Below are 13,558 nucleotides of genomic sequence, written 5' to 3' on the forward strand. Positions count from 1 at the left end.
GCCACGTCACCATTCTCTGGGCCTCCTCACCATTCTCTGGGCCTCCTCACCATTCTCTGGGCCTCCTCACCATTCTCTGGGCCTCCTCACCATTCTCTGGGCCTCCTCACCATTCTCTGGGCCACCTCACCATTCTCTGGGCCTCCTCACCATTCTCTGGGCCTCCTCACCATTCTCTGGGCCACGTCACCATTCTCTGGGCCACGTCACCATTCTCTGGGCCACCTCACCATTCGCTGGGCCTCCTCACCATTCTCTGGGCCACGTCACCATTCTCTGGGCCACGTCACCATTCTCTGGGCCACGTCACCATTCTCTGGGCCACCTCACCATTCTCTGGGCCACGTCACCATTCTCTGGGCCTCCTCACCATTCTCTGGGCCACGTCACCATTCTCTGGGCCACGTCACCATTCTCTGGGCCTCCTCACCATTCTCTGGGCCTCCTCACCATTCTCTGGGCCTCCTCACCATTCTCCGGGCCTCGTCACCATTCTCTGGGCCACGTCACCATTCTCTGGGCCTCCTCACCATTCTCCGGGCCTCCTCACCATTCTCTGGGCCTCCTCACCATTCTCTGGGCCACGTCACCATTCTCTGGGCCACGTCACCATTCTCTGGGCCTCCTCACCATTCTCTGGGCCTCCTCACCATTCTCTGGGCCTCCTCACCATTCTCTGGGCCTCCTCACCATTCTCCGGGCCTCCTCACCATTCTCTGGGCCTCCTCACCATTCTCTGGGCCTCCTCACCATTCTCCGGGCCTCCTCACCATTCTCTGGGCCTCCTCACCATTCTCTGGGCCTCCTCACCATTCTCTGGGCCTCCTCACCATTCTCTGGGCCTCCTCACCATTCTCTGGGCCACGTCACCATTCTCTGGGCCTCCTCACCATTCTCTGGGCCTCCTCACCATTCTCCGGGCCTCCTCACCATTCTCTGGGCCATGTCACCATTCTCTGGGCCACGTCACCATTCTCTGGGCCTCCTCACCATTCTCTGGGCCTCCTCACCATTCTCTGGGCCTCCTCACCATTCTCCGGGCCTCCTCACCATTCTCTGGGCCACGTCACCATTCTCTGGGCCTCCTCACCATTCTCCGGGCCTCCTCACCATTCTCTGGGCCTCCTCACCATTCTCTGGGCCACGTCACCATTCTCTGGGCCACGTCACCATTCTCTGGGCCTCCTCACCATTCTCTGGGCCTCCTCACCATTCTCTGGGCCTCCTCACCATTCTCTGGGCCTCCTCACCATTCTCCGGGCCTCCTCACCATTCTCTGGGCCTCCTCACCATTCTCTGGGCCTCCTCACCATTCTCCGGGCCTCCTCACCATTCTCTGGGCCTCCTCACCATTCTCTGGGCCTCCTCACCATTCTCCGGGCCTCCTCACCATTCTCTGGGCCTCCTCACCATTCTCTGGGCCTCCTCACCATTCTCCGGGCCTCCTCACCATTCTCTGGGCCTCCTCACCATTCTCTGGGCCACGTCACCATTCTCTGGGCCTCCTCACCATTCTCTGGGCCTCCTCACCATTCTCTGGGCCTCCTCACCATTCTCTGGGCCACGTCACCATTCTCTGGGCCTCCTCACCATTCTCTGGGCCACGTCACCATTCTCTGGGCCTCCTCACCATTCTCTGGGCCTCCTCACCATTCTCTGGGCCTCCTCACCATTCTCCGGGCCTCCTCACCATTCTCTGGGCCTCCTCACCATTCTCTGGGCCACGTCACCATTCTCTGGGCCTCCTCACCATTCTCTGGGCCACGTCACCATTCTCTGGGCCTCCTCACCATTCTCTGGGCCACGTCACCATTCTCTGGGCCACGTCACCATTCTCTGGGCCTCCTCACCATTCTCTGGGCCTCCTCACCATTCTCTGGGCCTCCTCACCATTCTCTGGGCCTCCTCACCATTCTCTGGGCCTCCTCACCATTCTCTGGGCCTCCTCACCATTCTCTGGGCCTCCTCACCATTCTCTGGGCCACGTCACCATTCTCTGGGCCACGTCACCGTTCTCTGGGCCTCCTCACCATTCTCTGGGCCTCCTCACCATTCTCTGGGCCTCCTCACCATTCTCTGGGCCTCCTCACCATTCTCTGGGCCTCCTCACCATTCTCCGGGCCTCCTCACCATTCTCTGGGCCTCCTCACCATTCTCTGGGCCACGTCACCATTCTCTGGGCCTCCTCACCATTCTCTGGGCCTCCTCACCATTCTCCGGGCCTCCTCACCATTCTCTGGGCCTCCTCACCATTCTCTGGGCCTCCTCACCATTCTCTGGGCCTCCTCACCATTCTCTGGGCCACGTCACCATTCTCTGGGCCTCCTCACCATTCTCTGGGCCTCCTCACCATTCTCTGGGCCTCCTCACCATTCTCTGGGCCTCCTCACCATTCTCTGGGCCTCCTCACCATTCTCTGGGCCTCCTCACCATTCTCTGGGCCACGTCACCATTCTCTGGGCCTCCTCATCATTCCCTGGGCCTCCTCACCATTCTGTCCTCACCCAACATCCACGTGCATTCAGATTCATGTGGTAACAAGCGAGAGCTGAAACTTTGGCTGATTTTCCCCCTCCCTCGCTTGGGGTCTCTGACGCTAAGTATCGTACGCACACACTGCCACTCCAGCTAACCCAGCCCAGACCAGAGTCAAATCAAGACTTTCCTTACCGTATGGATCAGTACCACACCACACTGTTTCGGTGATGTTGGTTGAGGGATAAATATTGACCAGGACACCGTAAATCAGGTGAACCCGATCAGAAAATCCAGGCTTTTGGTTTTAGTACTGATGCAATGCATGATTAATTTGCCAAATTCATAGGAACATAGGAACAGGAGGAGGCCATTCAGCCCCTAAAACACGGTGCCAGATTTATAGGATGAATTGTTACATTCAAACATTCTACCTACGGTTTTGCCATCACTGTGTATTTTTAAATATCTTTAAATTATAAAGTCGATAAAATCAATTATTTTATTTGGTAGAAACAAGGAAAAAGAAAGGGAGTGATTGACCTTTGCACAATTAAATGTGTTGAGACTGTAAATTTGGATGAACCAACTCCTGTGGAGAGGCAATATCCAATTCAGGTAAGACCTAAACACAGTGCAAACTCCAGTCACCTCTACTATTGAATAACAAACTCGAAAGATAATGAAAGTAAACATTACATTCATGGTGGCTAGAGGTGACACTTCTAATTCTAATGTTTATTGTTTGAAAATTTGACAGTTAATACAGCAAGAAATGTCTGAATATAATACAGGATATCTGACCAGTGATATTGTAATGTTGTAAAAACCATCTTCACTCTGAAAACTGTACAGACTGTGATCACAGGGAGGGTAGCAGAATATTCAAGTTAACTGAAGGCTGTCACCTCAGGGGCTTACGCCATAGTTTTCCAAGGGCAGCACAATAAGGGCCAGACTTGGCCATGACTAGTGCCCGCACTGTGAGCAGGGAGGGCCAGATTGGCCATGACTAGAGCCCGCACTGTGAGCAGGGAGGGCCAGACTTGGCCATGACTAGTGCCCGCACTGTGAGCAGGGAGGGCCAGATTGGCCATGACTAGTGCCCGCACTGTGAGTAGGGAGGGCCAGATTGGCCATGACTAGTGCCCGCACTGTGAGTAGGGAGGGCCAGATTGGCCATGACTAGAGCCCGCACTGTGAGCAGGGAGGGCCAGACTTGGCCATGACTAGTGCCCGCACTGTGAGCAGGGAGGGCCAGATTGGCCATGACTAGTGCCCGCACTGTGAGTAGGGAGGGCCAGACTTGGCCATGACTAGTGCCCGCACTGTGAGCAGGGAGGGCCAGATTGGCCATGACTAGTGCCCGCACCGTGAGCAGGGAGGGCCAGATTGGCCATGACTAGTGCCCGCACTGTGAGCGGGAAGGGCCAGATTGGCCATGACTAGTGCCCGCACTGTGAGCAGGGAGGGCCAGATTGGCCATGACTAGTGCCCGCACTGTGAGCGGGGAGGGCCAGATTGGCCATGACTAGTGCCCGCACTGTGAGCAGGGAGGGCCAGATTGGCCATGACTAGTGCCCGCACTGTGAGCAGGGAGGGCCAGATTGGCCATGACTAGTGCCCGCACCGTGAGCAGGGAGGGCCAGATTGGCCATGACTAGTGCCCGCACCGTGAGCAGGGAGGGCCAGACTCATCTATTTTGTGAAACAAGGCTCCTTCTCTTCATTTGAATAGACTACCTGCACATGGAAAATATGTGCAAGAGGGCAGGCCCGCAAGATGATTGGCCGAAACCATCAGGCAGTTCGTAAAGGGCTACTTAAAGGGGCGTCCCACAATTGTTCTTCTGGGAGGGTGAAGGCAATCCATGTGTAAAGGCCCAGTTGAAAGCTGTGTAGATGGAAGTCAATGAGCAGGTGAATGCAGCCAGGTGGGTCTGCTCTACCTGGAAGCAAATGGGAGGCTCCTTTTGGGTCTCAGGGGCCCCCAGCTGCAGCCCCCTGCCGCCAGACTCCCCTCCCACTCCTTCCCCCCCACTCCGCCCACCGGGTAATGGATCTGTCCGGGTGCTGGCTGGGTACCTGGAATTTTTATGTTAATGAGGCCCTGCCATTAAGATCGGCCTCCACATCCCCGGACTCTCTGGGCTCGCCGCCCGCTTCGGGGCTCGCGCACACCGTACCCGTAAAGTCGGAACCTCTGAGTTTGTTTTTCATATTTTAACTGTAATTATTTTACATTTACAGATTTTTTATAATGAGGAAACTCTGTATGTGTATGCTAATGGAGAACAAAGCAGAGCTAAGTGGTTGAATGCATTGAAATATGGTAAATAAACATCATTGTCCACATTATTTAGTTAAAAACAATTCAATATTCTTTAGCCTATGCTATACTTCAGAAATTATCCACCAAAGGTATTCATAGAGCAGAGCAGGGGTGGGCCATTCGAGGGGAGGAGAGGTGGGCACTCGAGGAGGTGACCAGTGAGGAGAGGTGGGCACTCGAGGAGGTGACCAGTGAGGAGAGGTGGACACTCGAGGAGGTGACCAGTGAGGAGAGGTGGGCACTCGAGGAGGTGACCAGTGAGGAGAGGTGGACACTCGAGGAGGTGACCAGTGAGGAGAGGTGGACACTCGAGGAGGTGACCAGTGAGGAGAGGTGGACACTCGAGGAGGTGACCAGTGAGGAGAGGTGGACACTCGAGGAGGTGACCAGTGAGGAGAGGGGGACACTCGAGGAGGTGACCAGTGAGGAGAGGTGGACACTCGAGGAGGTGACCAGTGAGGAGAGGTGGACACTCGAGGAGGTGACCAGTGAGGAGAGGGGGACACTCGAGGAGGTGACCAGTGAGGAGAGGTGGACACTCGAGGAGGTGACCAGTGAGGAGAGGTGGACACTCGAGGAGGTGACCAGTGAGGAGAGGGGGACACTCGAGGAGGTGACCAGTGAGGAGAGGGGGACACTCGAGGAGGTGACCAGTGAGGAGAGGTGGACACTCGAGGAGGTGACCAGTGAGTAGAGCAGAACTGGAACTGGGCCTAGAAGGGAGGGAGGGAGGGAGGGAGCAAAGCAGAGCTGGAGCACTCTGGGTGGGACAGGGAAGGAGTAGAATAGAGACTTGAGAGAAGGTCGAAGGGGGAGAGAGGCCGGGCAAAGTAACTAAAATGCCTGGGATGGAACTTGAATGACTAAAGGTCATCATCATGGTGGCCGAAAATAAGTTGATTTTCTTCCCCCAATGATCTGAACGGTGTATGATCTCAGATTGCTACCATGGACCAATCAACAATATTAGAGACTGTGTACAATATTACAATCTTACAATCAGCATATCATACACATGCATAAAATGCATTATAGACAGAGACTCACTAACACCAATTCTTTAATAATGCAGGTTTTTGGAAATCCCTCCATGTGCTCATTTGTCCTCTGCCCCTTGGGTTTGCCCACGTTACACATTGAGTCCCATGTGGGCAGGTGATGCTCTCGAACTGCTGGACTCCTGTGACCCTGACTTAGAACAACTGCCCACTTACTTTCTCTTCTTTCATTTACTTAGAATTACATAGAACTTACAGCACAGGAACAGGCCATTCGGCCCCACTGGTCTATGCTGGTGTTTATGCTCCACACGAGCCTCCTCCCTCTCCTCTTCATCTCACTCTATCAGCAAATCCTTCTATTCCTTTCTCCCTCATGTATTTATCCAGCTCCCCCTTCCACTCTCTGTTGACAGCTCATCATGATGAGGAACCATTGGTATTATGTGTGGATTGAATCTAATGTGGAAGAGGTAGACTTGTGGTGATTGGAACAGCAGTGGGAGCACACTGTTCGAAACACCAGCATTACCCCATGGATGGTGATTCCGGCATTAGGAGTTTAAATGAATGGTACTTTTCAATTTGAGTAGAGGTTCTAGAAAATACAAGTAAACCATTCATTTAAATGATTGACACAGCAGCAATTGATAAATTCATGTTTCTAGTACTGAGTAATCATTCATTTTCATTATTTTTTTAGCAATCAGAAATAATCCACACCTAGCACTGAAATACCATTGTGGATTCTGGGCAGCTGGTAAATGGCTTTGCTGTATGCAGACTTCCAAAACGGCCCTAGGCTGTACAATCGTAACAAACACAGGTTTGTGTTCACCAAGGTCTTTGTTACCTGTAACATCTGGAATGCATTCACCTTATTTTTATATTATGTAAATCTATTGGCAACAAAATCCCTGTACTGACGGTGAACAAGCAGCTTCTAATACACTACGTTATGTATTGAAATTATCAGTTAGCTGAGCTATTTATATTTTAATATGTACATCACTTACATTGAATTAAGACGTTAAAACTGTTGACAGTATTTTTGCAAAATTATAGGTGAAAAAATAAAAAGCAAAATCAAGTGGGGACATATTTTAAATCTAAATGATGGAATTCTGATGCATATTTAATGAAGGACATGTGCATATATTTGCATCTATTAACATTTTGCATAGGAAGTTAGGAACAAGAGTCGGCCATTCATCCTCTCAAGCCTGCTACACCATTCAATTAGATCATGGCTGATCTGTATCTTAACTCCATTTACCCGCCTTGGTTCCATATCCCTTGATACCCTTACCTAACAAAAATCTATCAATCTCAGTCTTCAAAATTTCAATTGACCCCCAGCATCCACAGCCTTTTGGGGGAGAGAGTTCCAGATTTCCACTCCCCTTTGTGTGAAAAAGTGCTTCCTGACATCACCCCTGAACGGCCTAGCTCTAATTTTAAGGTTATGCCCCCTTGTTCTTGACTCCCCCATCAGAGGAAATGGTTTCTCTCGAACTACCCTATCAAAACCTTTTAACATTTTAATCACCTTGATTAGAATAGCCCTCAACCTTCTAAACTCAAGAGAATAGAAACCTGTCCTTATAATTTAACCCTTTTAGCCCCAGTATCATTCTGGTGAATCTGCACTGCACCCCCTCCAAGGTCAATATATCCTTCCTAAGGTGCGGTGCCCAGAACTGAATGCAGTATCTCCAGATGGGGTCTGACCAAGGTTCTGTACAGCTGAAGCATCACTTTCTCACTTTTGTATTCCAGCCCTCTTGAGATACAGGCCAACGTTCCATTAGCTGTTTTGATTACTTTTTGCACCTGTTGTCTAGAGATGAGATTCAAACTCATCGAAACATATAAAATTCTAACAGGACTAGACAGACTAGATGCAGGGAGGATGTTCCCGATGTCTGGGGGGTCCAGAACCAGGGGTCACAGTCTCAGGATACGGGGTATGCCATTTAGAACCGAGATGAGGAGAAATTTCTTCACTCAGAGGGTGGTGAACCTGTGGAATTCTCTACCACAGAAGGCAGTGGAGGCCAAGTCATTAAATATATTCAAGAAGGAGATAGATATATTTCTTAATGCTAAAGGGATCAAGGGATATGGGGAAAAAGCGGGAACAGGGTACTGAGTTAGACGATCAGCCATGATCATTTTGAATGGTGGAGCAGGCCCGAAGGGCCGAATGGCCTACTCTTGCTCCTATTTTCTATGTTTCTATGAACCCAAATTTTGAATGTGAAATGAGCTGAATGGATCTCTTTTGAGTGAATTCATGAATATTTGTATTGTGTCCAGTTCAGGTGAGAGATGATTGAAGTCGGTCTGTCACTTCCCCCCAAAAAACAACCATCTACTTTCTGGTTCTTTTTTTAACAGGAACAGTCTCCCCTTTCAGTTGTTTTAAACCAAAAGCAGGCAGCTCACGGTTTCATGAAGATAGTGGGCACGTCTGGGGGAGGAGGAGAGAAGCATGTACTATGTTCAGAAAAAAGGCAGGGGCCAATCATGTGATCATGCCTGGGGAAGGGAGGAGTCAGGAATCGAGTGGTTGCCTTTAAGGGGAAGTGGCAGTGTGTGGCCATGTTACAGTTGGTTTAAAATCCTTGCGTATTGCAATGCTAAACAACTACCTTCATAATTTGATGTCTTTGGATTACTGTTCATATCTTCGATTGGAGACTGAGTACTTTGATCACAAATATTACTGTTCACAATAAATCTGATCCTGGGTTTCAGAGAGCAGTCCTTAACATTGTTTGGAATTGGAGCCATTGGTGAAATCTTAGTGAGCACCTCAAGCCAAGGGTGTCCTCACAAGATGGCGCTCAAAGGAAAAGCCACAGAAATTAAAGTATCTGAACAACCAAAATGATGAAAATGATTGCCCATTTTGCTGACATCAATTTACGCCTAAATTTAGATATAGTAAAGAATCTTGATATATAATTTACAGTTTTGACAACACCTCTTTAATAATGTACTATAGTTTATGAACTTTATAATAATTAAAAATTATGAGCTTAAATTCTCAAACCATCCAAATAGGAAGGTTGTTGAAATTAACTGTGCTGTCTTTTGTTGTTTTAAGGTGCATTAAAAGTAGCAGCCAGAAAGAGATGCTCCTTACCACTCCCTCCTGTCCCCGGTGAACAGGTAATACTCAGCTATCTTTGCTGTTAAAATACAGTGGGTCAAGAGCCACACACAGAAGGTTTTGAGACCCCTTCAATAGGTCACTGGTACTTTGCTCCCTGATGATTTATTCACCGTTGGTTCTTTAATAGCGGTGTTCAAAATTATGAAGGGTTTTGATAGAGTAAATAAGGAGAAACTGTTTAAGTATTTCCTCTCCTCCCTCTTTCCCGGGCTCTGTACTTGCTGAAAAACTGTTTAAACCGCGAACAAAATATCTGATGCAAAGTCTTCGACCTGAAACATTAACTCTGTTTCTCTCTCCACAGATGTTGCCTGACCTGTTGAGTGTTTCCAGCATTCTCTGTTTTTATTTCAGATTTCCAGCATCCACAGTATTTTGCTTTTGATTAAGTATTCATCCAATTCCCTTTTGAAAGTTATTATTGAATCTGCTTCCACCGCCCTTTCAGGCAGTGCATTCCAGATCATTACAACTCACTGTGTAAAAAAAATTCTCCTCATCTCCCCCTCTGGTTCTTTTGCCGATCACCTTAAATCTGTGTCCTCTGGTTACCGACCCTCCTGCCACTGGAAACAGTTTCTTCTTATCGACTCTATCAAAACTATTCATAATTTTGAACACCTCTATTAAATTTCCTCTTAACCTTCTCTGTTCCAAGGAGAACAATTCCAGCTTCTCCAGTCTCTCCACATAACTGAAGTCCCTCATCCCTGGTACCATTCTAGTAAATCTCTCCTGCACCCTCTCTAAGGCCTTCACATCCTTCCTAAAGTGTGGTGCCCAGAACTGGACACAATACTCCAGCTGAGGTCTAACCAGTGATTAATAAATGTTGAGTATAATGTCCTTGATTTTGTACTCTATGCCTCTGTTTATAAAGCCAAGAATGCCGTATGCTTTTTTACAGCTGTATCAACTTGTCCTGCCACCTTCCAAGATTTGTGTATGTGAAACCCCAGGTCTCTCTCAACAGCAAAATACTACTGTTGCTCGAAATGAAATAAAAACAGAAAATGCTGGAAACCCTCAGCAGGTCAGGCAGCATCTGTGGAGAGAGAAACAGAGTTAATGTTTCAGGTCGATGACCTTTCGTCAGAACTGGAAGATGTAAGAGATTTAAACAGTTTTTCAGCAAGAACAGAGGGAGGGAAAGAGGGAGTGGAGGAAAGAACAAAAGGGAAGGTCTGTGATAGGGTGGGGGGCACAAGTGATTAGATAACAAAAGGGATGATGGTGCAAGGCAAGGAGAGTGGTAATGGGACAAGTAAAGAAACAAAAGATTTATCAGGTAAATGACAGCAGCAGAACCAATACCAGCACTTGCTGTCCGAAAAAATGGGAGGAGTGGTTATGATCTGAAATTATTGAAACCAGTGTTGAGTCCGGAAGGTTGTAAAGTGCCTAAACGAAAGATGAGGTGCTGTTCCTCGAGCTTCCGTTGAGCTTCATTGGAACAGAGTAAGAGGCCGAGAACAGAGAGGTCAGAGTGGGAGTGGGACGGGGAATTAAAATGGCGAGTGACTGGCAGGTCAGGGTCACACTTGTGGACTGATCTGAGGTGTTCAGTGAAGCGATCACCCAGTCTGTGTTTGGTCTCCCCAGTGTGGAGGAGACCACATTGTGAGCAGTGACTACAGTATAGTAAATTGAAAAAAGTACAGGTAAATCACTGTTTGGGGCCCTGGACGGTGGGAAGGGAGGAGGAGAAGGGGCAGGTGTTGCATCTCCTGTACTCGCACAGGAAGGTGCCATGGGGAGGAGAGCGGGTGTTGGGGGTGATGGAAGAGTGGACCAGGGTGTCGCGGAGGGAAGGGTCCCTTCAGAATGCTGCAAGGGGAGGGGAGGGAAGATGTGTTTGGTGATGGCATCGCGCTGGAGGTGGCGGAAATGGCGGAGGATGATACGTTGAATGTGGAGGCTGGTGGGGTGGAAGGTGAGGACGAGGGGGACCTTATCATGGCTCTGGGAGGGAAGGGGTGAGGGCAGAAGTGAGGGAAATAGGACGGACACGGTCGAGGGCCCTGTTAACCATGGTGGAGGGGAATCCTCGGTTGAGGTAAAAGGAAGACATATCGGAAGCACTGGTGTGAAAGGTGGCAACGTCAGAACAGATGTGACGGAGATGGAGAAACTGGGAGAAGGGAATCGAGTCCTTACAGGAAGCGGGGTGGGAGGAAGTGTAATCAAGGTAGCTGTGGGAGTCGGTGGGCTTATAATAGAGATTGGTCAACAGCCTATCCCCAGAAATGAGAAGTCGAGGACGGGAAGGGAAGAGTCAGAGATGGACCATGTGAAGATGAGGGAAGGGTGGAAATTGGAAGCAAAGTTGATGAAATTTTCCAGTTCAGGGCGAGAGCCGGAAACGGCCCCGATACAGTCAACATTGTACCGGAAAAAGAGGTGAGGGAGAGGACCTGAGTAGGACTGGAACAAGGAATGTTCAACGTATCCCACAAAAAGTCAGGCATAGCTGGGACCCACACAGGTTCCCATAGCGACACCTTTTATTTGGAGGAAGTGAGTGTAGCCAAAGGAGAAGTTGTTCAACGTAAGGACAAGTTCAGCCAGGTGGAGGAGGGTGGTGGTGGATGGGGACTGGTTGGGCCTCCGTTCAAGGTAGAAGCAGAGGGTCCGCAGGCCGTCCTGGTGGGGGATGGAGGTGTAGAGGGACTGGACGTCCATGGTGAAAAGGAGACGGTTAGGGTCGGGGAACTGGAAACTGTTAAAGTGACGGAGGGCATCAGAAGAGACGCGGATGTAGGTCGGGAGAGACTGGACAAGGGGAGAAAAGATAGAGTGGAGATAGGAGGAAATAAGTTCTGTGGGGCAAGAACAGGCTGAAACGATGGGTCTCCTGGGGCAGTCCTGTTTGTGGATCTTGGGAAGGAGGTAGAAGTGGGCTGTGGGGGGTTGGGGGACGATGCGGTTGGAAGCCGTGGGGGGAAGATCTCCAGAGGAGATGAGGTCAGTGACGGTCTGGGAAACTATGGCTTGATGTTCGGGGGTGGGTTCGTGGTCCGGGGGGAGGTAGGAGGAGATGTCGGAGAGTTGGCGTTCACCCTCCACAAGGTAGAGGTCTGTTCACCAAACAACAACAACACTGCCCTTGTCAGCAGGTTTAATGACAATGTCAGGGTTGGACCTGAGAGAACGGAGTGCTGTGAGTTCAGAGGGAGGGAGGTTAGAGTGAGGGAGGGAGGTTAGAGTGAGGGAGGGAGGTTAGAGTGAGGGAGGGAGGTTAGAGTGAGGGAGGGAGGTTAGAGTGAGGGAGGGAGGTTAGAGTGAGGGAGGGAGGTTAGAGTGAGGGAGGGAGGTTAGAGTGAGTGAGGGAGGTTAGAGTGAGGGAGGGAGGTTAGAGTGAGGGAGGGAGGTTAGAGTGAGGGAGGGAGGTTAGAGTGAGGGAGGGAGGTTAGAGTGAGGGAGGGAGGTTAGAGTGAGGGAGGGAGGTTAGAGTGAGGGAGGGAGGTTAGAGTGAGGGAGGGAGGTTAGAGTGAGGGAGGGAGGTTAGAGTGAGTGAGGGGAGCAGAGAAATTGAGACGGCCGATGTCACGCCGGCAGTTCCCAATGAAAAGATCAAGAGAGGGTGAGAGGCCAGAGGGAGGGGTCCAGGTGGAACGAGAATTCTGAAGATGGGAGAGAGGGTCCGCTCTGCGGGGGCAGAACTCCTGGACAAAGAAGTGGGCAAGGAGGCGAAGGCGATGGAAGAAGAGCTCAGTATCGTGCCGAGCTCGAAATTATTGAAGTGGGGGCGTAAGGGGATGAAGCTAAGGCCTTTGGTAAGGACTGATCTTTCGGGGTCAGAGAGGGGAAGGTCAGAGGGACTAAGTCCATAAGTCCATAAGAGATAGGAGCAGGGGTCAGCCATTTTGCCCTTCGAGCCTCCTCCGCCATTTAATGAGATCATGGCTGATCTGATTTTTACCTCAACTCCCCTTTCCCGCCCTTTCCCCATATCCTTTGACTCCCTTGCTGATCAAAAATTTGTCTAACTCAGCCTTGAATGTATTCAATGACTCAGCCTCCACAGCTTTTTGAGGTAACGAATTCCAAAGATTCACAACCCTCTGGGAGAAGAAATTCCTCCTCATTTCCATCGTAAACGGGCGACCCCTTATTCTGAGACTGTGCCCCCTAGTTTTAGATTCCCCCATGAGGGGTAACATCCTCTCAGCATCGACCCTATCGAGTCCCCTCAGAATCTTGTATGTTTCAATAGGATCTCCTCTCATTCTTCTAAACTCCAATGAGTGTAGACCCAACCTGTTCAATCTTTCCTCATAAGACAACCCTTCCATACCCGGAATCAACCTCGTGAACCTTCTCTGAACTGCCTCCAATGCAAGTATGTCCTTCCTTAAATAAGGGCACCAGAACTGAACGCAGTACTCCAGGTGTGGTCTCACCAGCACCCTGTACAGTTGCAGCATGACTTCCCTGCTTTTATATTCCATCCCCCTAGAAATAAAGGCCAATATTCCATTTGCCTTCCGGATTACCTGCTGCACCTGTATGTTGACTCTTTGTGTTTCATGTACAAGGACACCCAGATCCCTCTGTACCGCAGCATTTTGT

At 49.9% G+C, this 13,558-nt stretch overlaps 1 protein-coding gene across 1 annotated transcript in view; it reads left to right on the forward strand.

Moving 5' to 3' along the window:
• The first annotated feature begins 12,615 nt into the window (after positions 1–12,615).
• The window catches only part of LOC137327530 (tyrosine-protein kinase BTK-like), a 384,163-nt gene continuing 383,220 nt past the window's right edge, over positions 12,616–13,558 (forward strand). The window contains exon 1 of the mRNA XM_067993431.1: positions 12,616–12,762. Within this exon, the coding sequence (XP_067849532.1) occupies positions 12,616–12,762 (147 nt within the window). The remainder of the gene's footprint in view (positions 12,763–13,558) is intronic.

The sequence above is a fragment of the Heptranchias perlo genome, chromosome 11 (genome assembly GCF_035084215.1).
Source record: "Heptranchias perlo isolate sHepPer1 chromosome 11, sHepPer1.hap1, whole genome shotgun sequence".
NCBI classification, from domain to species: Eukaryota; Metazoa; Chordata; class Chondrichthyes; order Hexanchiformes; family Hexanchidae; genus Heptranchias; species Heptranchias perlo.